Source organism: Salmo salar, chromosome ssa28, assembly GCF_905237065.1.
Source record: "Salmo salar chromosome ssa28, Ssal_v3.1, whole genome shotgun sequence".
In the NCBI taxonomy this organism is placed as follows: Eukaryota; Metazoa; Chordata; class Actinopteri; order Salmoniformes; family Salmonidae; genus Salmo; species Salmo salar.
The window spans coordinates 41416114-41441754 of NC_059469.1; the positions used below are offsets into that span (position 1 = coordinate 41416114).

The 25641-nt window shown below is 44.0% G+C and overlaps 1 protein-coding gene across 1 annotated transcript; it reads left to right on the plus strand.

Annotated features, from left to right (window-relative positions):
* The first annotated feature begins 601 nt into the window (after positions 1-601).
* On the plus strand, positions 602-20537 carry mrpl2 (mitochondrial ribosomal protein L2). The gene is made up of 8 exons (XM_045710220.1): positions 602-733; positions 3591-3685; positions 8441-8624; positions 8753-8894; positions 17110-17225; positions 18477-18587; positions 18795-18868; positions 19975-20537. The coding sequence occupies exons 2-8, from the start codon at positions 3614-3616 to the stop codon at positions 20182-20184; spliced, it is 909 nt and encodes a 302-aa protein (XP_045566176.1). The 5' UTR covers positions 602-733; positions 3591-3613; the 3' UTR covers positions 20185-20537.
* Positions 20538-25641: the final 5104 nt, after the last annotated feature.

The following is a 25641-nucleotide window of genomic DNA, read 5'->3' on the forward strand; positions in this document are numbered from 1 at the left end:
AACTAGACACTCTAATGTACTTGTCCTCTTGCACAGTTGTGCACCGGGGCCTCCCACTCCTCTTTCTATTCTGGTTAGAGCCTGTTTGGGTCTTTAAAGTGCAAACTTCTATTTTATTCAGCTGCATTCACAACGATTCCAATTTTCTCCAACCTCTTCTCCGCTTCTGCTGTTGTGGTGTTCATTGCAGTTGTCAATCAACTTTCTCACTGATCATTATTCACAATTCATTCAGGATTATCCTTAATCGTGGTACCATCCACATTAATGTAGAAGTGTTTAGAAACATATTCTATTCTTATTTACAATAGAAGTGACTCCAAAATGACACAATACATTGGGTCTTTGTGATTTCACAGCTGAGGCCGTGCAATGAATCCTGTCGGTGAATGTTCTGCCCCCATAGGCCCCTGTGTAGGGATGTATTTTGGACTTTAATTGAAGAAGTGGGATGGGTTTTATTTGTTGACATATCTATTTTTGTATTTTGTATGATGTTATTTTTACCCCTTTCCCGCAATATATTTTGTATTTGATCGTTCAATGTCCCGTCCAGCTGGCGGCGGTAATGCACCATTAACATTGAATGCCAACCGCCGTTTAGCCCCAAAGAAGCAGAAGAAGAACGAACACGACCGAAGAAGAAGAATCATCTTCAGACGTCAGTTATGTGCGACCCAGCGTGTTAGCTGAAGGACAAGCAGAATCGAGTGGAGGCACGAAATAACTTCAGGTGGCTATGTATCTAAAATTACTGAAACATGTAGCTCATGAAATTCACGACTTTCAGCAATGAATGCCACAATGAGTACTGTATTTACATCGACACTACGGGCTATGTGGTGCTATTTCTGTCTAGTGTTGTAACGTCGTTAGCTACGAGATGCACACAGTGTCATCACAAGCAGCCAGCCCATTTGGTTCATTATTAGGTAGCTACGATATCAAATTAGCTAGACATAACTTGATACATATATTGTTTAAACGTGAATAGCTTGTTTATGAGTTGAACATGTATACTGTAGGTTACTGCACAGAACGTCGTATCAGTTTGCTAGCTAGCTTACTAGCCGTGTCTAAGCTAACTAGCTAGTGATTTACAGCAGGGTTTCCCAAAATCGGTTCTTGCCCAGTGTTCTCTAGCCCATAAGCAGCATGTTGCTACTCTGTCATTCAACCTGGTTATTTTACTGACACATGATTAAGTCATTCAACCTAGTAACATGACTGGTATTGTTGTAGGTAGTTAACATTCATTCAACCTAGTAACATGACTGGTATTGTTGTAGGTAGTTAACATATTTATTCAAGTGAATAAATGACAGGTTGTAGTTACAGGTCCGGCCCGCCCATTAGGCAGGATTAGGGCAGCAGAGTGAGGTCGGTATTTAAAGACCTAAACTGACCAAGACGCACCTCCAACTAGGGGTCGAATATCGAATGAATTAAAACAAATGTTTATGCGCAATATTCCAAATGCCAGTTTTGCAGAAGCAAGTTTTTTTTTTTTTTATTCGTTTTTATGAGCGTTTGTCTGCTTGTTCTCATGTTGTCTCGTTCGCTCCTTCTGTTCTGTGCACCTTCCCATTTACACTGGAGATCTGTTTATAGTGATGAGATGGTCATGTCTCTGTCCTAACGATGGGAGTCTTTGTCCAAAATGCAGGAATACAGCCGACAAGCTTAGATTTAAAATACGCTCATAGAAACGCATTGGGCTTATTTAGGCCAGACTAAAACCTTTGCCTCTTTCTCCCAAGCCCCTACCACTCACAATAACAAAGATGAGAGATCACTTCTTCCTCTCTGACAAGCGGTTTCAACTCGCTATTTGCATTTGAGGTTTGGTCCAACAGAATTGGTAATATGGAGACATTCTTTTTCTGTAATAGAAGTTAGCCTTTTGAACCATCCCCTGTTTGTTTCAACTCCTCACATTTCGAGCAGAGCAGACACTACTAAAACGGATGTACCAATGAACATTAATGCTCAGTTTGTCACGAGCGCGTTATGTTACCATGTATCGCTAGCAGCAATTTAGTCAAATATTGTTATGCTAGCTGTTTAGTCTGTGATTTATACATGTGCAATACGCATAAAACAAGTTTATAAGCAATTGGCAACTCTTCTCATTCTGAGAAATAAGGTAAGCCACTTGATTTCAACATATGAACAAAGTGGACAGGCTAGCATGCTGTTCAAACAGTTGGAGACAGACAGAAGGTTTGTTCATAACAATAAACCTGATATGTCTTGTTAGCTATATTCAGAGCTAGTGAAATTATATCTAGATCCAAGTTGGCTAAACTTGAAACATAAATATTAGCTGGCTACTCACTAGCACGTGGGCTTTAGAGATTATGAGACTGGTGTTCATTTTCTATAATGCCTGCTACATTATTGGTTAATGTGCATTATGCATTGTTCTGGTTAAATTTGTTACAAAAAGGTTATTTTTTGTAGACAGAGCTGAATGCCAGATCAATGATTATTGGGGGGAAAAAAGCAGGTACAACTATTTTGATAAAATTATTAGTGGGTCTTATGGTTATGGAAGACTATATTCAACCTCGGTATAATTTACCAAGCTCTGAATTCATTGGGTTAGGGGTTGGGGTTAAATGCAGTGTATTTGACCTTTAATTGTTCAACAAAGCTTATTTAAAAAATCGAGATGCATATTGTGAATTGCCCATAAGTTTGAAAAAAATCAACATATGACTTTTAGCCCATATCGCCCATCCCTGGCTCCAACACGTAACACCTCACAATTCTGCCCAAAGACAATGAAGACTTCTCTGACCTAGTGGTATATGGGCTATTTACGCTGATGCCTCCCATGATAAGCAGTGCCTACTTTGCCAAAGTCGGGCGCAAAATATTTATCTTGTTATTGTTTCCTCCCGCATGTTGTTGGACGATCAAATAAGTCAAAGTAATATAAAGATTGGGACAAACAAGTGATGCTTAATGATAATCATAAATGGATTTAATGTGAGCATTTTCTCCAATAAACAAATGACTAGCATGAACATGTTAATTTAACATTTGGAAATGTGAAACCAACCAGACCAAATGTAGAAAGAAAATACAATATAACAAATAATCAAATCCCGATTCCAACTATAGCTCAGAACTTGGTGAAAATTCCCTAAACATGTTAACAAACACCATATCCTAAAAACAGGAGAAGTCAAAATAAAATGTACAGTATTTAATGAAATTAGGCTACTAAGTTTCCCCTCCTTCTCCGTGGGCTTTGTCATGAGTCAGTACTACAGGCTAATAAAGACTATGCAACTGCCTGTTTTACAAACGCTACCACATCGATGGGTATTCATACAATTGCATTGTGGTCTGACACCAGGCTACACTACCCTTTGATGGGTAGTATGTTTTACTTTTTGACTCGCCTAGGGCGGCAGAACTGCCAGGACAGGGCCAGTGTAGCTAGCTAACAGTATTCATTCAACCCAGTTTAGGATTCAACCTAATGATGTGACTGAGACCTTAGTGAATGTTATTCATTCATTCAACCTAATGATGTGGCTGAGACCTTAGTGAATGTTATTCATTCATTTATCCATCAGGGTTTCCTCTGGAGATTGTCGTCATGGCGGTGGCATCTTTATCCCGGGCTCTGCGCTCGCTGTCCCTCTCCTGGCCGGCTCTATTACCAACCCAGGTAGGCTCTAGTCTCCATATCTAATCAAACAGCATCATGGTAGACAGTGTGGATATCTATAATAGCTATGTATTGTTTTGTGCTATATACATGATATGTATTGACCAGCTGACTCCTATGAATGTTTAGACAGCAGGACAGAGCATGGTCAGGCAGGACTAAGGCCAGATAGATAGATAAAGTTGAAGTCGGAAGTTTACATTCACTTAGTTTGGCGTCATTAAAACTTGTTTTTCAACCACTTTGGTGCGAAAAGTGCAAATAAATCCCAGAACAGCAGCAAAGGACCTTGTGAAGATGCTGGAGGAAACGGGTATAAAAGTATCTATATCCACAGTAAAACGAGTCCAAATCGACATAACCTGAAAGGCCGCTCAGCAAGGAGGAAGCCACTGCTCAAAAACCGCCATAAAAAAGCCAGACTACGGTTTGCAACTGCACATGGGGACAAAGATTGTACTTTTTAGAGAAATCTCCTCTGGTCTGATGAAACAAAAATTGAACTGTTTGGTCATAATGACCATCGTTATGTTTGGAGGAAAAATGGGGAGGCTTGCAAGCCGAAGAACACCATCCCAACCGTGAAGCACGGGGGTGGCAGCATCATTTTGTGGGGGTGCTTTGCTGCAGGAGGGACTGGTGCACTTCACAAAATAGATGGCATCATGAGAGAGGGAAATTATTTAACATTTACATTTTAGTCATTTAGCAGACGCTCTTATCCAGAGCGACTTACAGTAGTGAATGCATACATTTCATACAATTTTATACATTTCATACATTTTTTTTCTGTGGATATATTGAAGGAACATCTCAAGACATCAGTCAGGAAGTTAAATCTTGGTCACAAATGGGTCTTCTAAATGGACAATGACCCCAAGCAAAATGGCTTAAGGACAACAAAGTAAAAGGTATTGGAGTGGCCATCACAAGCCCTGACCTCATTCCTATAGAACATTTGTGGGCAGAACTGAGAAAGCGTGTGCGAGCAAGGAGGCCTACAAACCTAACTCAGTTACACCAGCTCTGTCAGGAGGAATGGGCCCAAATTCACCCATCTTATTGTGGGAAGCTTGTGGAAGGCTACCTGCAACGTTTGACCCAAGTTAAACAATTTAAAGGCAATGCCACCATATGCTATTTTAGTGTATGTAAACTTATGAACCACTGGGAATGTGATGAAAGAAATAAAAGCTGAAATAAATAATTCTCTCTACTATTATTCTGACATTTCACATTTTTAAAATAAAGTGGTGATCCTAACTGACCTAAAACAGGGAATTTTTACTAGGATTAAATGTCAGGAATTGTGAAACTGAGTTTAAATGTATTTGGCTAAGGTGTATGTAAACTTCTGACATCAACTGTATGTGGGAACTCCTTCAAGACATTCCAGGTGAAGCTCGATGAGAGAGTGTAGATATACAGTCGTGGCCAAATGTTTTGAATGATACATATTATTTTCCACAATTTTTGCTGCTTCAGTGTCTAGATATTTTTGTCAGATGTTACTATTTCATTCTTAGGGAGGAGGCTTCTAATGTTAACATGCATGAAACCAAGGCTTTTACGGTTACAGAAGTCAACAAATGAGAGCGCCTGGGGACACACAGGGCCTGGGTTAACCTCTACATAACCTACTCCTCCTCTGTTCCTCTGGTGAAGGTTACGGCTAAAGGCTAAAAGAACTGGCCATCTAGTACGGTAGAACAGAGAGTAAAAGGAGCAGATCCCTGGGCACGGTAGAATAGATTCAATGCATAATGTACAGACAAAGGTATGGTAGGATGTGAATACAGTGGCGGTAAACCTGTGCATAGAGTGACGAGGAAAGAGCTATCGTCTCTAGAAACATCATTTAGACCAGGTGAGGTCACTGCATGTGTGGGAGGTGGAACTAAAGGGTTAGCTAAGGCGTATTGAGCAGGGCTGGAGGCTCTACAGTGAAATAAGACAATAATTACTAACCAAAACAGCAATGGACAAGGCATATTGACGTTAGGGAGAGGCATGCGTAGCCAAGTGATCATAGGAGTCCAGGGAGTGGCTTCAGGCAGCTAGCGGGCCGGGGATAGTAAGCTAGCAGAAGGGCCTTTGAGGGGTTTCGCGATGGAAGAAAGTCTGTTGTGGCCACCTCGTGCTGTGACGTCGTCAGACACATCAGCAGGGCTCCGTGTGGTAAATCAGGCCAATTGGCAAAATAGGTATTGTGGCCAAAGAATTTGTCCGATGGGCCTCTTAAGCTAACAGTCTGATGTGCTGTAGACAGCTAGCGGGCTGTGGCTAGCAGGCTAGCGGGTGGGCATTCAGGGGACGTTGCGACAGAGGAGTCAGTTGAGAAAAACCCTCGGTCCAGGTATTGTAGCCCAAGGACTGGCTGATGGGCCTCTTCAGCTTGCCAGGAGATGGGCCTAGCAATGGCTAACTGACTACTACCTAGTTGCCAGTTAGCTGGCTTGCGTTTGATGGTTCTTAAGTATTAAAAATAGCAGATCCGTACTACATTGGGTGAGGAAGGGTTGCAGGAGAGTATATTCAGTCCGTAGATGGAAAGTGATATTAAAAAAAATATATATATTAAGAAAAAAAATATTTACACAAAATTTTCCAATTTAGATGGTTTGGGCTGAGTTGGACCGCAGAGTGAAGGAAAAGCAGCCAACAAGTGCTCAGCATATGTGGGAACTTCTTCAAGACTGTTGGAAAAACTGCTTTGTTGGTTAAAAGCTTGTAAGCAAGCATTTCACTGAAAGGTCTACACCTGTTGTATTTGGCGCATGTGACAAACAAGATTTGATTTGATAAGCATTCCAGGTGAAGTTGGTTGAGTGTAAAGCTGTCATCAAGGCAAAGGTGTTTAACACTTTTTTTGGTTACTACATGATTTCATATGTGTTATTTAATAGTTTGTCTTAACTATTATTCTACAATGTAGAAAATAGTAAAAATAGAGAAATCCTTGTCCAAACTTTTGTGTGTGTGTGTGTGTGTGTGTGTGTGTGTGTGTGTGTGTGTGTGTGTGTGTGTGTGTGTGTGTGTGTGTGTGTGTGTGTGTGTGTGTGTGTGTGTGTGTGTGTGTGTGTGTGTGTGTGTGTGTGTGTGTGTGTGTGTGTGTGTGTGTGTGTGTGTGTGTGTGTGAGAGAGAGGTGAGTGAATTTGGAAAGTATTCAGACCCCTTGACTTTATCTACTTTTTTTTACATTACAGCCTTATTCTAAAATTGTATTAAATTGTTTTTCCCCCTCATCAATCTACACACAATACCCCATAATGAAAAGCCAAAACAGGTTTAGACATTTTTGCAAATGTATTACAAATAAAAACATATCACATTTACTTAAGTATTCAGACCCTTTACTCAGTACTTTGTTGAAGCACCTTTGGCAGTGATTACAGCCTTGAGTCTTCTTGGGTATGACGCTACAAGCTTGGCACACCTGTATTTGGGGAGTTTCTCCCATTCTTCTCTGCAGATCCTCTCAAGCTCTGTCAGGTTGGATGTGGAGCGTCGCTGCACAGCTATTTTCAGGTCTCTCCAGATATGTTAGATCGGGTTCAAGTCCGGTCTCTGGATGGGCAACTCAAGGACATTCAGAGACTTGTCCCAAAGCCATTCCTGCATTGTCTTGGGTGTGTGCTTAGGGTTGTTGTCGTATTGGAAGGTGAACCTTCACCCCAGTCTGAAGTCCTGAGCGCTCTGGAGAAGGTTTTCATCAAGGATCTCTTCATACTTTGCTCCATTCATCTTTCCCTCAATCCAAACTATTCTGCCAGTCCCTGCCACTGTAGAACATCCACACATCATGATGCTGCCACCACCATGCTTCATCGTAGGGATGGTGCCAGGTTTCCTCCAGACGTGACGCTTGGCTTTCAGGCCAAAGAGTTAAATCTTGGTTTCATCAAACCAGAGAATCTTGTATCTCATGGTCTGAGATTCTACGTGCCTTTTGGCAAACTCCAAGTGGACTGTCATTTGCTGTTTACTGAGGAGTGGCTTCCGTCTGGCCACTCTACCATAAAGGCCTGATTGGTGGAGTGCTGCAGAGATGGTTGTCCTTCTGGAAGGTTCTCCCATCTCCACAGAGGAACTCTAGAGCTCTGTCAGAGTGACCATCAGGTTCTTGGTCACCTCCCTTACCAAGGCCCTTCTCCCCAGATTGCTCAGTTTGGCCGGGCGGCCAGCTCAAGGAAGAGTCTTGGTGGTTCCAAACTTCTTCCATTTAAGAATGTTGGGAGGCCAGTGTGTTCTTAGAGACCTTCAATGCTGCAGAAATGTTTTGGTACCCTTCCCCACATCTGTGCCTCGACACAATCCTGTTTTGGAGCTCTACGGACAATTCCTTCGACCTCATGGCTTGGTTTTTGCTCTGACATGCACTGTCAAGTGTGGGACCTTATATAGACAGGTGTGAGCCTTTCCAAATCATGTCCAATCAATTGAATTTACCACAGGTGGACTCCAATCAAGTTGTAGAAACATCTCAAGGATGATCAATGGAAACAGGATGCACCTGAGCTCAATTTCGAGTCTCATAGTAAAGGAGCTGAATACTTTATGTAAATAAGGTATTCTGTTTATTTTTAATACATTTGCAAACATTTCTATAAAACAGTTTTTGCTTTGTCATTATGGGTTGTGTAGATTGATGAAAAACATGTTATTTTCTCCATTTTTAGAATTAGGCTGTAACTTAACAAGATGTAGAAAAAGTCAAGGGGTACGAATACTTTCCAAATGTTTGTTGTTCATAGACAGCAGGACAGACGGTGCGCCAGGCCCAGACCAGCTCCATGTTTCCCCCTCTAACCTGCTCTGGGTGGAGAGGCTTCATGACTACAGCCTGTCTGGAGCAGAACAGAAACGCATGGAAACAGAGGGAGAAATACACCATTAGACCTATAGGCATGAAGAAGACTGGAGGCAGAGATCACTCTGGTAACCATAATACACCATCAGACAGACTAACCCCTACCTACATCCTATGTATAGTACACCATCAGACAGTGAGACTGACTGGGACAGACATACCATTGGTTGAGCTATATTTCCCTCCTAACCAATAGGGAGGGTTCGTACACATGGCATTGGAGGAGGCCATAAACAGAGATACCGTTGGATTGACTTCCAGCGTCTCCGCTATGAACCAGGCAGAGAGGAGCAGACCTTCGAGGAGAGGGTGATGGAGGTCCGGTATGACCCCTGCAGGTACGAGAATTACTCTTAACCTAACCCCTGTTGGTGGCCCCCACCCCTGTTGGCACTATCAACAAGGCAGGTCCTACAGGCCCTAGTGTTGGCGCACCTGGACTACTGTTCAGTAGTGTGGTCAGGTGCCACAAAGAGGGACTTAAGAAAATTGCAATTGTCTCAGAACAGGGCAGCACAGCTGGCCCTTGGATGTATGCAGAGAGAAAACAATAATATACATGTCAATCTCTCCTGGCTCAAAGTGGAGGAGAGATTGACTTCATCACTACTTGTATATGTCAGAGGTATTGACATGTTGAATGTACCGAGCTGTCTGTTTAAACTACTGGCACACAGCTCTGACACCCATGCATACCCCACAAGACATGCCACCAGAGGTCTCTTCACAGTCCCCAAGTCCAGAACAGACTATGGGAGGATCACAGTACTACATAGAGCCATGACTACATGGAACTCTATTCCACATCAGGTAACTGATGCAGCAGTAGAATCAGATTTAAAAAGCAGGTAAAAATACACCTTATGGAACAGCGGGGACTGTGAAGCAACGCAAACACACACAGTAGCATATGCACTATGCACACACACAGTAGCATATGCACTATTCACAGACACACACATGGATTTTGTGTTGTAGAGTAGTGGCCACTTCATTTGGTGTGAAATCTGTTGTGAATGTATTGTCATGTTTTTGTGTAACTGCCTTAATTTTGCTGGACCCCAGGAAGAATAGCTGCTGCCTTGGCAGGAACTAATGGGGATCCACAATGTATACAAAAACCCTACCCTGTTTTTGGCCCTACCCCGTCGTCGGCCCCCACCCACCCTACCCTGATGTCGCCCATTCCTCCTGACAGAGCTGGTGTTTTCTATGGGATTGAGGTCAGGGCTTTGTGATCACCACTCCAGTAACTTGACTTTGTTGTCCTTAAGCAATTTTGCCACAACTTTGGAAGTATGCTTGGGGTCATTGTCCATTTGGAAGACCCATTTGCGACCAAGCTTTAACCTCTATGGGCTAGGTGGGACGCTTGCGTCCCACCTACGTAACAGCCACTGGCAGCCTGTGGCGCGATTTTCAAAACGTAAAAAATCCTATTACTTCAATTTCTCAAACATATGACTATTTTACAGCTATTTAAAGACAAGACTCTCGTTAATCTAACCACACTGTCCGATTTCAAATAAAGGAATCTCTCAGGTTTTGACCTGCCATTTGAGTTCTGCTATACTCACAGACACCATTCAAACAGTTTTAGAAAATTTAGGGTGTTTTCTATCCATATGTAATAAGTATATGCATATTCTAGTTAATGGGTAGGAGTGGTAACCAGATTAAATCGGGTATGTTTTTTATCCAGCCGTGTCAATACTGCCCCCTAGCCCTAACAGGTTAACTTCCTGACTGATGTCTTGAGATGTTGCTTCAATATATCCACATAATTTTCCTCCCTCATGATGCCATCTATTTTGTGAAGTGCACCAGTCCCTCCTGCAGCAAAGCACCCCCACAACATGATGCTGCCACCTCCGTGCTTCACGGTTGGGATGGTGTTCTTCGGGTTGCAAGCCTCCCCCTTTTTCCTCCAAACATAACGATTGTTTCATCAGACCAGAGGACATTTCTCCAAGTATGATCTTTGTCCTCATGTGCAGTTGCAAACCGTAGTCTGGCTTTTTTATGGAGGTTTTGGAGCAGTGGCTTCTTCCTTGCTGAGCGGCCTTTCAGGTTATGTCGATTTGGACTCGTTTTACTGTGGATATAGATACTTTTGTACCCGTTTCCTCCAGCATCTTCACAAGGTCCTTTGCTGTTGTTCTGGGATTGATTTGCGCTTTTCGCACCAAAGTACGTTCATCTCTAGGAGACAGAACACGTCTCTTTCCTGAGCGGTATGACGGCTGCGTGGTCCCATGGTGTTTACGCTTGCGTACTATTGTTTGTACAGATGAACGTGGTACCTTCAGGCGTTTGGAAATTGCTCCCAAGGATGAACCAGACTTGTGGAGGTCTACAATCTTTTTCTGATGTCTTTTGATTTTCCCATGATGTCAAGCAAAGAGGCACTGAGTTTGAAGGTAGGCCTTGAAATACATCCACAGGTACACCTCCAATTGACTCAAATGATGTCAATTAGCCTATCAGAAGCTTCTAAAGCCATGACATCGTTTTTCTGTTTAAAGGCACAGTCAACTTAGTGTATGTAAACTTCTGACCCACTGGAATTGTGATTAAGTGAAATAATCTGTCTGTAAACAATTGTTGTAAAAATTACTTGTGTCAGGCACAAAGTAGATGTCCTAACCGATTTGCAACAACTTTAGTTTGCTAACAAGAAATTTGTCGAGTGTTTGAAAAACGAGTTTTAATGACTTCAACCGAAGTGTTTGTAAACTTCCGACTTCAACTGTACATATTTATACTGTGTGTACTAAGGGACACACATCTGTGCAACATCACGTACCACCAAGATCACACATTGACCCGTGCCTACTAGACACAAAGGATATCAGTTGTCCAGCTGCTTTTGTATGTTGGCCGTCTGGCATGCTTAGAGGTCAGCCAGCGGTCCACGGCAGGAGTGGGATCGAACTCCTCGACTGAAGGCTCCTCCAGGCTGATCCTGATCTGGTCTTCGGTGGTGGAGACCCCAAGGCAGCAGCTTGTTGAATTCTTAATCCGGTTCTGCGCAGAGAAGCCTCGCTCACACTGGGCGGCTGAAATGGGCAGCACCAGCATAAGCTGCAGTATGTTGTAGGGAAAATATATCTTTCAATTTTATTTAAACTCTTACTATTAATTTATCAAAACCAACCATATAAGGATACCATGCATAATCACTCAGGACTGTTAGTCTACCTTGTAATCGTGCCTGTAGGGGTCCTTTGTCAACATGGTCTCCCAGAGGCCACTGTAGGACTTGTCCTTGAAATTGTGGCTGACCAGGATTTTCAGCCCTCATCCTGGATTGCAGCCATGTTGCACCCCGATCTGCAGGATTGAACAGAGCAAGTGAGTTTGCAAACATAACATTGTCTCATATGGCAATGCAGTGTCAAATAAATTCTTACCTCTCTAGAGGCTCCTTGAAATGCCTCATCAGGTCTGCCATCATCACCAGAGGTGGGAAGGCTGGCCTGGTCTTCTGGCCATGTGTCAGGGTTTAGTACTCTGAAAGACTCCACTGGGGTCTGGACACCCTCATCCTTCACCAAACCACCATACATTGATTCTCACACTGAGAATCTGTCTTAATCATCGATTTCTTTTACATCCTAACAAGCTCTCATCCTAACACACCTGGAATCTCCTCTCATCAACCTGCTGCTGAGCAAGCATGGTCTGGATCTTCTCCAGCATGCCTCCTGCCTTTGCACTAAGCTTTAGTGCTTCCAGTCTGGTCACTGTCTTCCTCAACTCTGACGTGGCTTGGGGGAGGATCAGGTCATTCCTTTGCAGGGTGAGGATAGCTCCTCAAACATGTCTGAGAGAAAATGGCAGAATACACAAGTGCATTCTCCATTTCCCCCTTTCTTTAAGTAGTGAGTAAATAAACTTGTCAGTTACTTGATTCTGAAAGTTAATTTGAGTCTTGAACCTATTTTTTAACAACTAGTGTGGTATTACATTTCCTGTGTAAAACTGACCTTCTTTGCCCGCCCTTGAACTTCTGCTGTTGTTGATGCTACGGCCAGGTGCTGCAGAACGGAGTACTGGTCTTCATCAGTGGCATGGTCCTTGTCTTGTCCATGCCGCATGAACACTGAGGGCTCTGTGGACATGAGGGATCCAACGAGTTCCCTTGACGCTAGACGCTGTGCAAATATCCACACCGAGCTCTTGCCCGAGTACGTAAAGCTCTCGTTTGGATTTTCCGCTGACGTGATACGTCTTCCATATCAGATTCAGAAGATCGTACACGACAGACACCTTTTGGCTCTTTCTTCTGAATGGTCAGTATTGCCAGCTCTAGCCTGTGAAAGTCCCCCTTGTCTCTTGTGTCAACAGAAAACAATAATTCTGTGGTCCATTCCAACACTTAGCACACACACACAGTGTTGTTTAACATTCTCTGTTAGCAAATAAAACTAAATCATAGAGAATTTATTAGTTACAAACCTATGTGGCATACAGTGAATTGGGATTATATGCCCCCCTGCCTCTCTCTGCAGGTGGTGCAATCACTCTCCCATGATGGCCCATGTTCACGGAGGCACCATCTGCCCCGAAGGAGATGCACTTCATCCATGACAGTCCTCCTCTTGGCAAATAGCATGAAATGTGGCCTTGGTGGCATCCAAAACACCTCGAATGACAACACAAAAAAACAATTATACAAAAGCATTTCTGACAAACTAAATTCTATCTCCATTACGAATAATGATTCAACTTCACACAAGAATAAAGCCTATAAAGAGAAACAACTCACCAATGGCATGGGAATGCTCAAGGGTCTGTTGTCCGACCAGGAGATTGACTGGCTTCCCATCCTCCAACAAGCGTACGTAGACAATCTCGCGTTCGGTGTTGGATATATCAGTGTCTCTCCGTCTATTAGAACAGCAAGATGCTTCGCTGACAGGCTCTCTCTCATTATGCCAGCAATTTGACGGATCATCTCCGCACTTCTTACAACATTGTCGTATGTGGGATTAATGTCAACTCCATTTTTCTGGTGGAGTCTGATAAGCGGCCCAAATTTGACAAAAGGTTCTTCTTTCACAATGAAGTATGCAATGTTTATCTTCATTTTCAGCTGCCTCTTCTCCTCCGACAGCCGCACTTGCCTCCTCAAGGCTGCTGACACTGATGGTTTCACCTGTCTCAACAGGTACAGATCTCTGCACTGCCGCCACGAGATGTTATGTTTCGCTACGCTATCTCTTTTCAGATGCGGGTTTCCTGACACGAAGGATGAGTTGCCCGCCTGTTTCTGCCCTTGATATAATATTTGCAGAACATGACGTTGTTTTCGAACTCTAGCCATGGGAACATTTTGACCCAATTCGCATTGAATCTATATGTTCACCCTCCCCCCGGCTACAGTGGCCATTGAAGTGACAGCGGGGGTCACGGTAGCTTCGCTAACGTTGTTCTCAGCAGCTTCGCCAACGTTCTCAGTGGCTTCGCTATCGTTGTTCTCAGTGGCTTCGCCAACGTTCTCAGCGGCTTCGCTATCGTTGTTCTCAGCGGCTTCGCTATCGTTGTTCTCAGCAGCTTCGCCAACGTTCTCAGCGGCTTCGCTATCGTTGTTCTCAGCGGCTTCGCTATCGTTGTTCTCAGCGGCTTCGCTACCGTTGTTCTCAGCGGCTTCGCTACCGTTGTTCTCAGCGGCTTCGCTACCGTTGTTCTCAGCGGCTTCGCCACCGTTGTTCTCAGCGGCTTCGCCAACGTTGTTCTCAGCGGCTTCGCCAACGTTGTGAAGAGGCTTCGTTAGTTGAAACTTGCGAATCCCCCTCACCAGATTCCTCTTTCTCCTCATCAATTTTATCGCTTAAAGTTAAATTGAATGGGCTTCATTTTTAGCGATGTTGCACGTTAACTTATAGCCTATACCGATACTTTTTTCCAGTGTTCACCTTTCTCTCACTCTGACTGGACTGCGTCATCACAGAAAACTCTATGGTTGGCGCATGCCGCTTGTGGAATGTGGGACTTGTAGTTTTTAAACAATTAGCAGCGGGGAAAAAATAGATTACGGTAGGTTAATCTTTACTCGCACACTGTGCTCGTAAATTATTTTTACGGTTTGCACATATCTATTTTTAGGGGCAAATGCGAGTGAAATACTCGCGCTGTAGAGCCCTGTGTTGTCGGCCGCCCCTACCCTGTTGTTTTACCCCAACCCGTTGCAAGCTGTATCTACTGGTCTCTTTCTCTGGTAAACTGGATGTCTGCTGTCTGTGATATACAGTGCATTCAGAAAGTATTCAGGCCCCTTCACTTTATCAAAATGTTGTTACGTTTCAGCCTTATTCTAAAATGTATACATTTATTTTTTTCCCCCATCAGTCTACACACAATACCCCATAATGACAGTGAAAACAGGTTTTTAGAAATGTTTGCAAATTTTAAAATAAAAATATATTTACATAAGTATTCGGACCCTTTGCTATGAGACTCGAAATTGAGCTCAGGTGCATCCTGTTTCCATTGATCATTCTTGATCCGTAGAGCTCTGAGTCGGATTGTGTCTAGGCACAGATCTGGGGGAAGGGTACCAGAATATTACTGCAGCATTGAAGGTCCCCAAGAACACAGTGGCCTCCATCATTCTTAAATGGAAGAAATTTGGTACCACCAAGACTCTTCCTAGAGCTGGCCGCCCGGCCAAACTGAGCAATCGGGGGAGAAGGGCTTTGGTCAGGGAGGTGACAAAGAACCCGATGGTCACTCTGACAGCTCCAGAGTTTCTCAGTGGCGATTGAAGATCTTCCCGGAAGGACAACCATCTCTGCAGCACTCCACCAATCAGGCCTTTATGGTAGTGGCCAGACGGAAGACACTCCTGTGTCTGTATGAGGATGACTTAACACTATACAAGTCAGCTACTACAGCAACTGAAATGACTGCAACACATAAAGAGCTGCAGTTAGTTTCAGAATGGCTGCCAAAGAATAAGTTAGGACTAACTATTTAAACTTAAAGCATTGTATTTGGGACAAATCATTCACTAAACCTCAACTAAATCTTGTAATAAATAGTGTGGAAGTTGAGCAAGTTGAAGTGACTAAACTGCTTGGAGTAAACCTGGATTGTTCCAAGATATTTATATGAGGTTACAACCTCAATCTCCTTGCCCTGACAGGTAGTAATAGGTGAAAGGTTCAGGGGTCTATTTCTTGCTTTAGAAAACACCAGTAGTTTTGTCAGTATTGAGGATAAGCTTCAATTGAGACAAGGTATGTTGAACAGTATTAAAAGCAGTTTGCAAGTTCTGGAAAGCTTTTGTAAGAGATGAAGCACAACAGTAAATAACAGTATCATCAGCATAAAAATGAAGTTGTGCATTTTGGATATTTTTGTCTAAATTATTTATATAAATAGTGAATAAGAGAGGACCAAGTACAGAGCCTTGGGGCACACCATTTAAGACAGACAATTTAACAGACCTAAGCCCATCAAATTGAGTTCACGGAGTTCTATCAGACAGATAGTTAACAAACCATGCAACTGCATGCTCCGAAAGACCTACACTCTGCAATCTCTGCCTTTAGTATCGCATGATCAACTGTATCAAAAGCCTAGGCTGAGAGAGGCTGGACTGAGGGCTTGTAGGCATGTTGTAAGGCAGGTCCTCACCAGACATCACCGGCAACAACGTTTTGTCTCACCAGGGGTGATGGTCGGATTCGCATTTATCGTCGAAGGAATGAGCGTTACATCGAGGCCTGTACTCTGGAGCGGGATCAGTTTGGAGGTGGAGGGTCCGTCATGGTCTGGGGCGGTGTGTCACAGCATCATCGGACTGAGCCTGTTGTCATTGCAGATAATCTCAACGCTGTGCGTTACAGGGAAGACATCCTCCTCCCTCATGTGGTACCCTTCCTGCAGGCTCATCCTGACATGACCCTCCAGCATGACAATGCCACCAGCCATACTGCTCGTTCTGTGCGTGATTCCCTGCAAGACAGGAATGTCAGTGTTCTGCCATGGCCAGAGAAGAGCCGGATCTCAATCCCATTGAGCACGTCTGGGACCTGTTGGATCGGAGGGTGAGGGCTAGGGCCATTCCCCCCCAGAAATCTCCGGGAACTTGCAGGTGCCTTGGTGGAAGAGTGGGGTAACATCTCACAGCAAGAACTGACAAATCTGATGCAGTCCATGAGGAGGAGATGCACTGCAGTACTTAATGCAGCTGGTGGCTACACCAGATACTGACTGACTTTTGATTTTGACCCCCCAGACCCTTTGTTCAGGGACACATTATTCAATTTCTGTTAGTCACATGTCTGTGGAACTTGTTCAGTTTGTCTTTTGTTGAATCTTGTTATGGTCATACAAATATTTGCACGTTAAATTTGCTAAAAATAAATTCAGTTGACAGTGAGAAGACGTTTCTTTTTTTGCTGAGTTTAGGAAAAATAAAGAAAAACCCTTGAATGAGTAGGTTTTCTCAAACTTTTGACCTGTAGTGTATCTACTGGTCTTTTTCTATGTGAATCTAGAAGACGTTCGCTGTCTAAGTGATCTATTGGTCTTTCGTAACAGATCTGCAGAAATAGCTCTGGTGGCAGGAGGCAAGAGGAAGCGTTGGATTATTGCTACAGAGAACATGCAAGTTGGAGACCTCATTAAAACCTCTGGGACTATCGGCCGCATGGCAGGTAAGACCTCCATCCAAACCCTAGCTGCTGCACTGTGTGGAAGCTTCAGTCAAGCCTCCTGCCTTTTTGTATTTGTTTTATTTTATCCTTAATTTGCGAGGTAAGTTGACTGACCACATTCTCATTTACAGCAACAACGGGAGAATAGTTACAGGGGAGAGGAAGGGGGATGAATGAGCCAATTCTAAGCTAGGGAAGATTTGGTGGCCATGATGGCCAGATTGGGAATTTAGCCCGTGCTAGACCCACCTGTCCTCTCCACAAGATAATGGAGCTGTTTCTAACCCACCTGTCCTCCATAGGATAATGGAGCTGTTTCTAACCCACCTGTCCTCTCCATAAGATAATGGAGCTGTTTCTAACCCACAGGTCCTCTCCATAGGATAATGGAGCTGTTTCTAAACCACCTGTCCTCTCCATAAGATAATGGAGCTGTTTCTAACCCACCTGTCCTCACAAGATAATGGAGCTGTTTCTAAACCACCTGTCCTCTCCATAAGATAATGGAGCTGTTTCTAACCCACCTGTCCTCACAAGATAATGGAGCTGTTTCTAACCCACCTGTCCTCTCCACAAGATAATGGAGCTGTTTCTAACCCACCTGTCCTCTCCATAAGATAATGGAGCTGTTTCTAACCCACCAGTCCTCTCCATAAGATAATGGAGCTGTTTCTAACCCACCTGTCCTCTCCATAAGATAATGGAGCTGTTTCTAACCCACCTGTCCTCTCCATAAGATAATGGAGCTGTTTCTAACCCACCTGTCCTCTCCACAAGATAATGGAGCTGTTTCTAACCCACCTGTCCTCTCCATAAGATAATGGAGCTGTTTCTAACCCACGTGTCCTCCATAAGATAATGGAGCTGTTTCTAACCCACCTGTCCTCCATAAGATAATGGAGCTGTTTCTTAACCACCTGTCCTCCATAAGATAATGGAGCTGTTTCTTACCCACCTGTCCTCCATAAGATAATGGAGCTGTTTCTAACCCACCTGTCCTCTCCATAAGATAATGGAGCTGTTTCTTACCCACCTGTCCTCTCCACAAGATAATGGAGCTGTTTCTTACCCACCTGTCCTCTCCACAAGATAATGGAGCTGTTTCTAACCCACCTGTCCTCTCCATAAGATAATGGAGCTCTCAAGTCTGTTATAATGTATGTTGTCTCCGGTCAGTAATGTATATTGTATGTATAATATTATAGAATAGTCTGTATAATATTCTAATGTTTCTGTCATGATGTCTTCTAGTTTCGGCTAAAGAAGGAGACTCGTTCCCCCTGGGAGCTCTTCCTGTTGGAACTCTGGTCAACAACCTGGAACTGTATCCTGGGAAAGGAGCCACCTACATCCGTGCTGCAGGTAACCTTTACCCCTAACCACTGATCCCTATCCGTGCTGCAGGTAACCTTTACCCCTAACCACTGTCCTTTAACCCCTGATCCCTATCTGTGCTGCAGTTGAACAATCTCCTTCTCATACATTAGAAGTGGAATAATAATAATTACTCTGATCACTATTGAGAAATGATATTGAGTCACTATTGAAACCGTTTTATTGTGGTTGTAGGTACGAGTGGAGTGTTACTTCGTAAAGTCAACGGAACAGCGATTGTACAGCTGCCATCTAAACAGCAGATTCAGGTGAGATTACTGTCGGTCGGAACAGCAGATTCAGGTGAGACTACTGTCGGTCGGAACAGGTGAGACTACTGTCGGTCGGAACAGGTGAGACTACTGTCGGTCGGAACAGGTGAGACTACTGTCGGTCGGAACAGGTGAGACTACTGTCGGTCGGAACAGCAGATTCGGGTAATATTCTCACTGTTGTCTTCTGGTTTGTTGTCTTCTGGTTTGGCTGTCCGTAGCCTCGTTTACACTTTACGTTACCGTGAGTCTCGTCATCTGATCATTAAGATCCAATCTCTATCTGATCAACGTTTGTTGCATCTAAACATTGTATTTTATCCTTCCACTGTGTCTGCATTTGGACCAGATTATCTGGTGCCTCCCTTAATTAATACATATTATTTTAAAATGATATCAATGTATTTATTTTAAGACAATTACTGATGTCATAAATCAATGATTTTAGAGGCCTGTATGATGATTTTAAATGGTTTGACCATCTGTTTACACTGACTGCACCTCACCAGATCTAGAAGCTGGTGCTCTGACTGCACCTCACCAGATCTAGAAGCTGGTGCACTGACTGCACCTCACCAGATCTAGAAGCTGGTGCTCTGACTGCACCTCACCAGATCTAGAAGCTGGTGCTCTGACTGCACCTCACCAGATCTAGAAGCTGGTGCTCTGACTGCACCTCACCAGATCTAGAAGCTGGTGCTTTGACTGCACCTCACCAGATCTAGAAGCTGGTGCTTTGACTGCACCTCACCAGATCTAGAAGCTGGTGCTCTGACTGCACCTCACCAGATCTAGAAGCTGGTGCTCTGACTGCACCTCACCAGATCTAGAAGCTGGTGCTCTGACTGCACCTCACCAGATCTAGAAGCTGGTGCTCTGACTGCACCTCACCAGATCTAGAAGCTGGTGCTCTGACTGCACCTCACCAGATCTAGAAGCTGGTGCTCTGACTGCACCTCACCAGATCTAGAAGCTGGTGCTTTGACTGCACCTCACCAGATCTAGATTCTAGAAGCTGATGCTCTGACTGCACCTCACCAGATCTAGATTCTAGAAGCTGATGCTCTGACTGCATCTCACCAGCTCTTGTCTTCTGTTTCCAGGTGATTGAGACATGCATGGTCACAGTGGGACGGGTGTCCAACATCGATCACAACAAACGGATCATTGGTAAAGCTGGCAGGAACCGTTGGCTCGGCATCCGGCCCTCCAGCGGCTTGTGGAAGAGGAAAGGCGGCTGGGCCGGACGCAAGATCAAACCACTACCCCCCATGAAGAGTTATATTAACCTGCCTTCAGTGTCTGCCAACTAAACATGTGCTAAACGCTGTATGCAACAGGACTAGCATGACAGGAGATGCCACCTCTTCTCTCTCTTTTTAGATCGATCAGAGGCAGTGATGTTAATGGACAGAGCTGTCTCTGTCAGTGGTTACTCAGTAAGATACTTAGTGATTTCAGTTATGCAGTCTCGTGACAATGTTTTGGTCTGTTATGACATGGATTTTGTGAAATGAAATTATGTAACTGTCTGAAGTGTTGGTAGAGAATGAGGCTTGGGAAGTAGACAAGGTTCCAAACTTTATTAAACACAGCTGCTCCTGGGGAGAGCATGGAAGGAAACCAAACAATAAAACACATTTACATCCATAGTGAAACATTCAAAGGTTAACCCATGTTTTTTACATTTACATCATTTAGCAGACGCTCTTATCCAGAGCGACTTACGATATTTTCTTAAATGGTATTTAAAAATGTCTTATCTGTTAAAACAAGGTTTGTGCAAAGACACCTGGGAGGCGTTTTCAAAAGCGGGATGAATAAGTTGCTAGACTGGTTGTCAGGATATTTAGGGAAGTTGGCTAAGACCTGCTGGAGTTGGGCTTAACAACAGCCTCCTATTAAAGTTATTCATACATAGTGGTCTATTATAGAGTTGGGCTTAACTCCTATTAAAGTTATTCCATACATACATAGTGGACTATTATAGAGTTGGGCTTAACAGCCTCCTATTGAAGTTATTCCATACATAGTGGTCTATTATAGAGTTGGGCTTAACTCCTATTAAAGTTATTCCATACATACATAGTGGTCTATTATAGAGTTGGGCTTAACAGCCTCCTATTAAAGTTATTCCATACATAGTGGTCTATTATAGAGTTGGGGCAGTCAAGCTCTTGTTGGAATCTTCATATGGAGACAACAGCCTCCTTTTTAACTTATTCCATGCATAGATATTGGTCAAATTATAGTTATTCCATACCCAGTGGTCTATTATAGTTATTCCATGCATACATAGTGGTCTATTATAGTTATTCCATACCTAGTGGTCTATTATAGTTATTCCATACATAGTGGTCTATTATAGTTATTCCATACATAGTGGTCTATTATAGTTATTCCATACCTAGTGGTCTATTATAGTTATTCCATACATGGACAACAGTGGTCTATTATAGTTATTCCATACCTAGTGGTCTATTATAGTTATTCCATACATAGTGGTCTATTATAGTTATTCCATACCTAGTGGTCTATTATAGTTATTCCATACCTAGTGGTCTATTATAGTTATTCCATACATGGACAACAGTGGTCTATTATAGTTATTCCATACCTAGTGGTCTATTATAGTTATTCCATACATGGACAACAGTGGTCTATTATAGTTATTCCATACATGCATGCACACAGTGGTCTATTGTAGTTATTCCATACAGTGCATTTGGAAAGTATTCTGACCCCTTGACTTTTTCCACATTTAATTACAGCCATATTCTGAAATTATATATTTTTTTAATTCACTCATCTACACACAATTCCCCATAATGAGAAAGCGAAAAGCATTCAGACCCTTTGTTATGAGACTTGAAATTGAGCTCAGGTGCATCCTGTTTCCATTGATCATCCTTGAGATATTTCTACAACTTGATTGGAGTCCACCTGTGGTAAATTCATGAACATGATTTGGAAAGAGACACACACCTGTCTATAGAAGGTCCCACAGTTGACAGTGGATGTCATAGCAAAAACCAAGCCATGAGCTAGAAGGAATTGTCCGTAGAGCTCCGAGACTGGATTGTGTCAAAGCACAGATCTGGGGAAGGTTACAAAAACATTTCTGCAGCATTGAAGGTCCACAAAAACACAGTGGTCTCCATCATTCTTAAATGACAGAATCAGGCCTTTATGGTAGTGTCAAGATGGTGCCGACAGATGGTCGTCTCGCTTCGAGTCCTTAGGAAACTATGCAGTAATTTGTTTTTTTATATATTATTTCTTACATTGTTACCCCAGGGAATCTTAAATCTTATTACATACAGCCGGGAAGAACTATTGGATATAAGAGCAACGTCAACTTACCAACATTATGACCAGGAATATGACATTCCCGAAGCGGATCCTCTGTTAGGACCACCACTCAGGACAATGGATCTGATCCCAGTAGCCGACCCAAAACAACGGCGCCGCAGAAGGGCCCTCCTGGTCATGCTCTATAGACGTGCACATCACCCATCGCTCCTGAGTATACTACTCGCCATTGTCCAGTCTCTTGACAACAAGGTTGACGAAATTCGAGCAAGGGTTGCCTTCCAGAGAGACAGAGATTGTAACACGACTCATGGTGTAATCATAACAACATACAGGAACTCAAGTCCTGCTCATCCGAACTAGAATTCCTTACAATCAAATGCCGGCCATATTACCCCCCAAGAGAATTCTCGTCAGTTATCGTCACAGGGCGTACATTACCCCTCAAGTAGACACCATGACGGCCCTCAAGGAACTTCACTGGACTCTATGTAAACTGGAAACCATATATCCTGAGGCTGCATTTATTGTAGCTGGGGATATTAACAAAGCAAATTTGAGAACAAGGCTACCTAAATTCTATCAGCATATTGATTGTAGTACTCTCGGGGGTAATACACTCGATCATTGCTACTTTAACTTTCGTGATGCATACAAGGCCCTCTCCGCCCTCCCTTCGGCAAATCCGACCACGGTGCCATCTTGCTCCTACCATCTTATAGGCTGAAACTCAAACAGGATGTACCAGTGACTAGAACCATTCAACGCTGGTCTGACCAATCGGAATCCACGCTTCAAGATTGTTTTGATCACGCGGACTGGGATATGTTCCGGTCAGCCTCAGAGAACAATATCGATCTATACGCTGACTCAGTGAGTGAGTTTATAAAGAAGTGCATTGGAGATGCTGTACCCACTGTGACTTTTAAAACCTACCCTAACCAGAAACCGTGGATGGATGGTGTTATTTGCGCAAAACTGAAAGCGCGAACCACCGCATTTAACCATGGAAAGAGGTCTGAGAATATGGCTGAATATAAACAGTGTAGTTATTCCCTCCGCAAGGCAATCAAACAAGCAAATTGCCGGTACAGGGACAAAGTGGAGTCGCAATTCAACGGCTCAGAAATGAGACGTATGTGGCAGGGTCTACAGGAAATCACGGCTTACAAAAAGAATACCAGCCATGTCACGGACACCGACGTAACGCTTCCAGACAAACTAAACACCTTCTTTGCCCGCTTTGAGGATAATACAGTGCCACCGTTGGGCCCGCTACCAAGGACTGTGCCCCCCCTTCTTCTCCTTGGCCGACGTCAGTAAAACATTGAAACGGGTTAACCCTCGCAAGGCTGCCTGCCCAGACGGCATCCCTAGCCGCGTCCTCAGAGCATGTGCAGACCAGCTGGCTGGTGTGTTTACGGACATATGCAATCACTCCCTATCCCAGTCTGCTGTCCCCACATGCTTCAAGATGGTCACCATTGTTCCTGTACCCAAGATGGCAAAGGTAACTGAGCTAAATGACTATCGCCCCGTAGCACTCACTTCTGTCATCATGAGGTGCTTTGAGGGACTAGTCAAGGATCATTTCACCTCTACCTTACCTGCCACCCTAGACCCACTTCAATTTGCTTACCGCCCCAATAGATCCACAGACGATGCAATCGCCATCACTCTGCACACTGCCCTATCCCATCTGGACAAGAGGAATACCTATGTAAGAAAGTTTATTATTGACTATAGCTCAGCATTCAACACCATAGTACCCTACAAGCTCATCATTAAGCTTGAGGCCTTGGGTCTGAACCCCGTGCTGTGCAACTGGGTACTGGACTTTGACGGGCCGCCCCCTGGTAAAGGTAGGAAACATCTCCACTCTGCTGATCCTCAACACTGGGGCCCACAAGGGTGTGTGCTCAGCCCCCTCCTGTACTCCTTGTTCACCCATGACTGTGTGACCAAGCCTCCAACTCTATCATCAAGTTGGCAGATGACACAACATTAGTAGGCTTGATTACCAATGATGACGAGACAGCCTACAAGGAGGTGAGGGCTCTGTGAGTATTGTGCCTGGAAAACACTCAACGTCAACAAAACAAAGGAGATGATCGTGGTCTTCAGGAAACAGCAGAGGGTGCACCCCCCCTATCTAAATCGACGGGACCGCAGTGGAGAAGGTGGAAGCTTCAAGTTCCTTGGCATACACATCACTGACAAACTGAAATGGATCACCCACACAGACAGTGTGGTGAAGAGTGCGCAACAGTGCCTCTTCAACCTCAGTAGGCTAAAGAAATTTGGCTTGTCACCTAAAACCCTCACAGATTTTTTCAGATGCACAATTGAAGCATCCTGTCGGGCTGTATCACCGCCTGGTACGGCAACTGTACCGCCCGCAACCACAAGGCTCTCCAGAGGGTGGTGCGGTATGCCCAATGCATTACCGGGGGCAAACTACCCGCCCTCCAGGACACCTACAGCACCCGATGTCATAGGAAGGCCAAAAAGATAATCAAGGACATCAACCACCCGAGCCACTTCCTGTTCACCCCGCTATCATCCAGAAGCCGAGGTCAGTACAGGTGCATCAAAGCTGGGCCCGAGAGACTGAAAAACAGCTTCTATCTCAAGGCCATCAGACTGTTAAACAGCCATCACTAGCACATTAGAGGCTGCTGCCTATAGGCATAGACTAGGAATCACTGGCCACTTTTAAGGAATGGAACACTGGTCACTTTAATGTTTACATTACTCATCTCATATGTATATACTGTATTCTGTATATACTGTATTCAACAGATGGCTAGCAGTCAGATGTCTTTGTCCTTCGTCTTGTCGTATATATCTTTTTATCTTTTTCTTCATATCTTTTCCTAAACCTCAACTTCAAAATACTCTCCTGCAACCCGCCTCACCCAATGTGGTGTGGATCTGTTTTTTCTAAAGTATTTTTATTTACCTCGGAACCAGAATCCCCCAACAGAAGCTAGCCAGCTTACTAGCTAGTAGTCAGCTAACCACTGCTAGCGGTCATCAGCTAACCTTTAGCTCGGAAAGCTCTCACCAGTTTGTACAACGCGACTCAAACCTACCGCGACTCAAACCTACCTACTCAAGCATACCGGACCGATTTTCCTAACCCGGTTAGGGGTAGGTTTAGGGTTTAGGGTGGGGGTTGGGGTTAGGTTAGGGTTAGGGGTTAGGGTTAGGTTAGGTTTAGGGGTTAGGGGTTTAGGTTAGGGTTCTAGTTTTGAGTCGGTTGATCCACTTCCATCTCTGACACGTGGAAGCCGAAGGGGGGAAAGGGAATGGGTGCACTCCACAGCATTGACGCGCGGGCCAAGGGGGTCCGGGCGCACCCGGCCAAAGTTGTAGACCCCATGGTTGCCCACTTGTAGAAGTGCCCTAGTGCGTTGGTTGGGCTTAAAACCGTCCGTCAGTAGGCTTAAGGTATG

What these genes read in the sequence shown, in the direction of transcription:
- mrpl2 (XM_045710220.1), top strand. Translation starts at nt 3,614, where the DNA reads ATGGCGGTGGCATCTTTATCCCGGGCTCTGCGCTCGCTGTCCCTCTCC. An exon ending in GACTATCGGCCGCATGGCAG is followed by an intron (nt 17,226 to 18,476) that starts GTAAGACCTCCA and finishes GATGTCTTCTAG; the next exon opens with TTTCGGCTAAAGAAGGAGAC. An exon ending in CACCTACATCCGTGCTGCAG is followed by an intron (nt 18,588 to 18,794) that starts GTAACCTTTACC and finishes TTGTGGTTGTAG; the next exon opens with GTACGAGTGGAGTGTTACTT.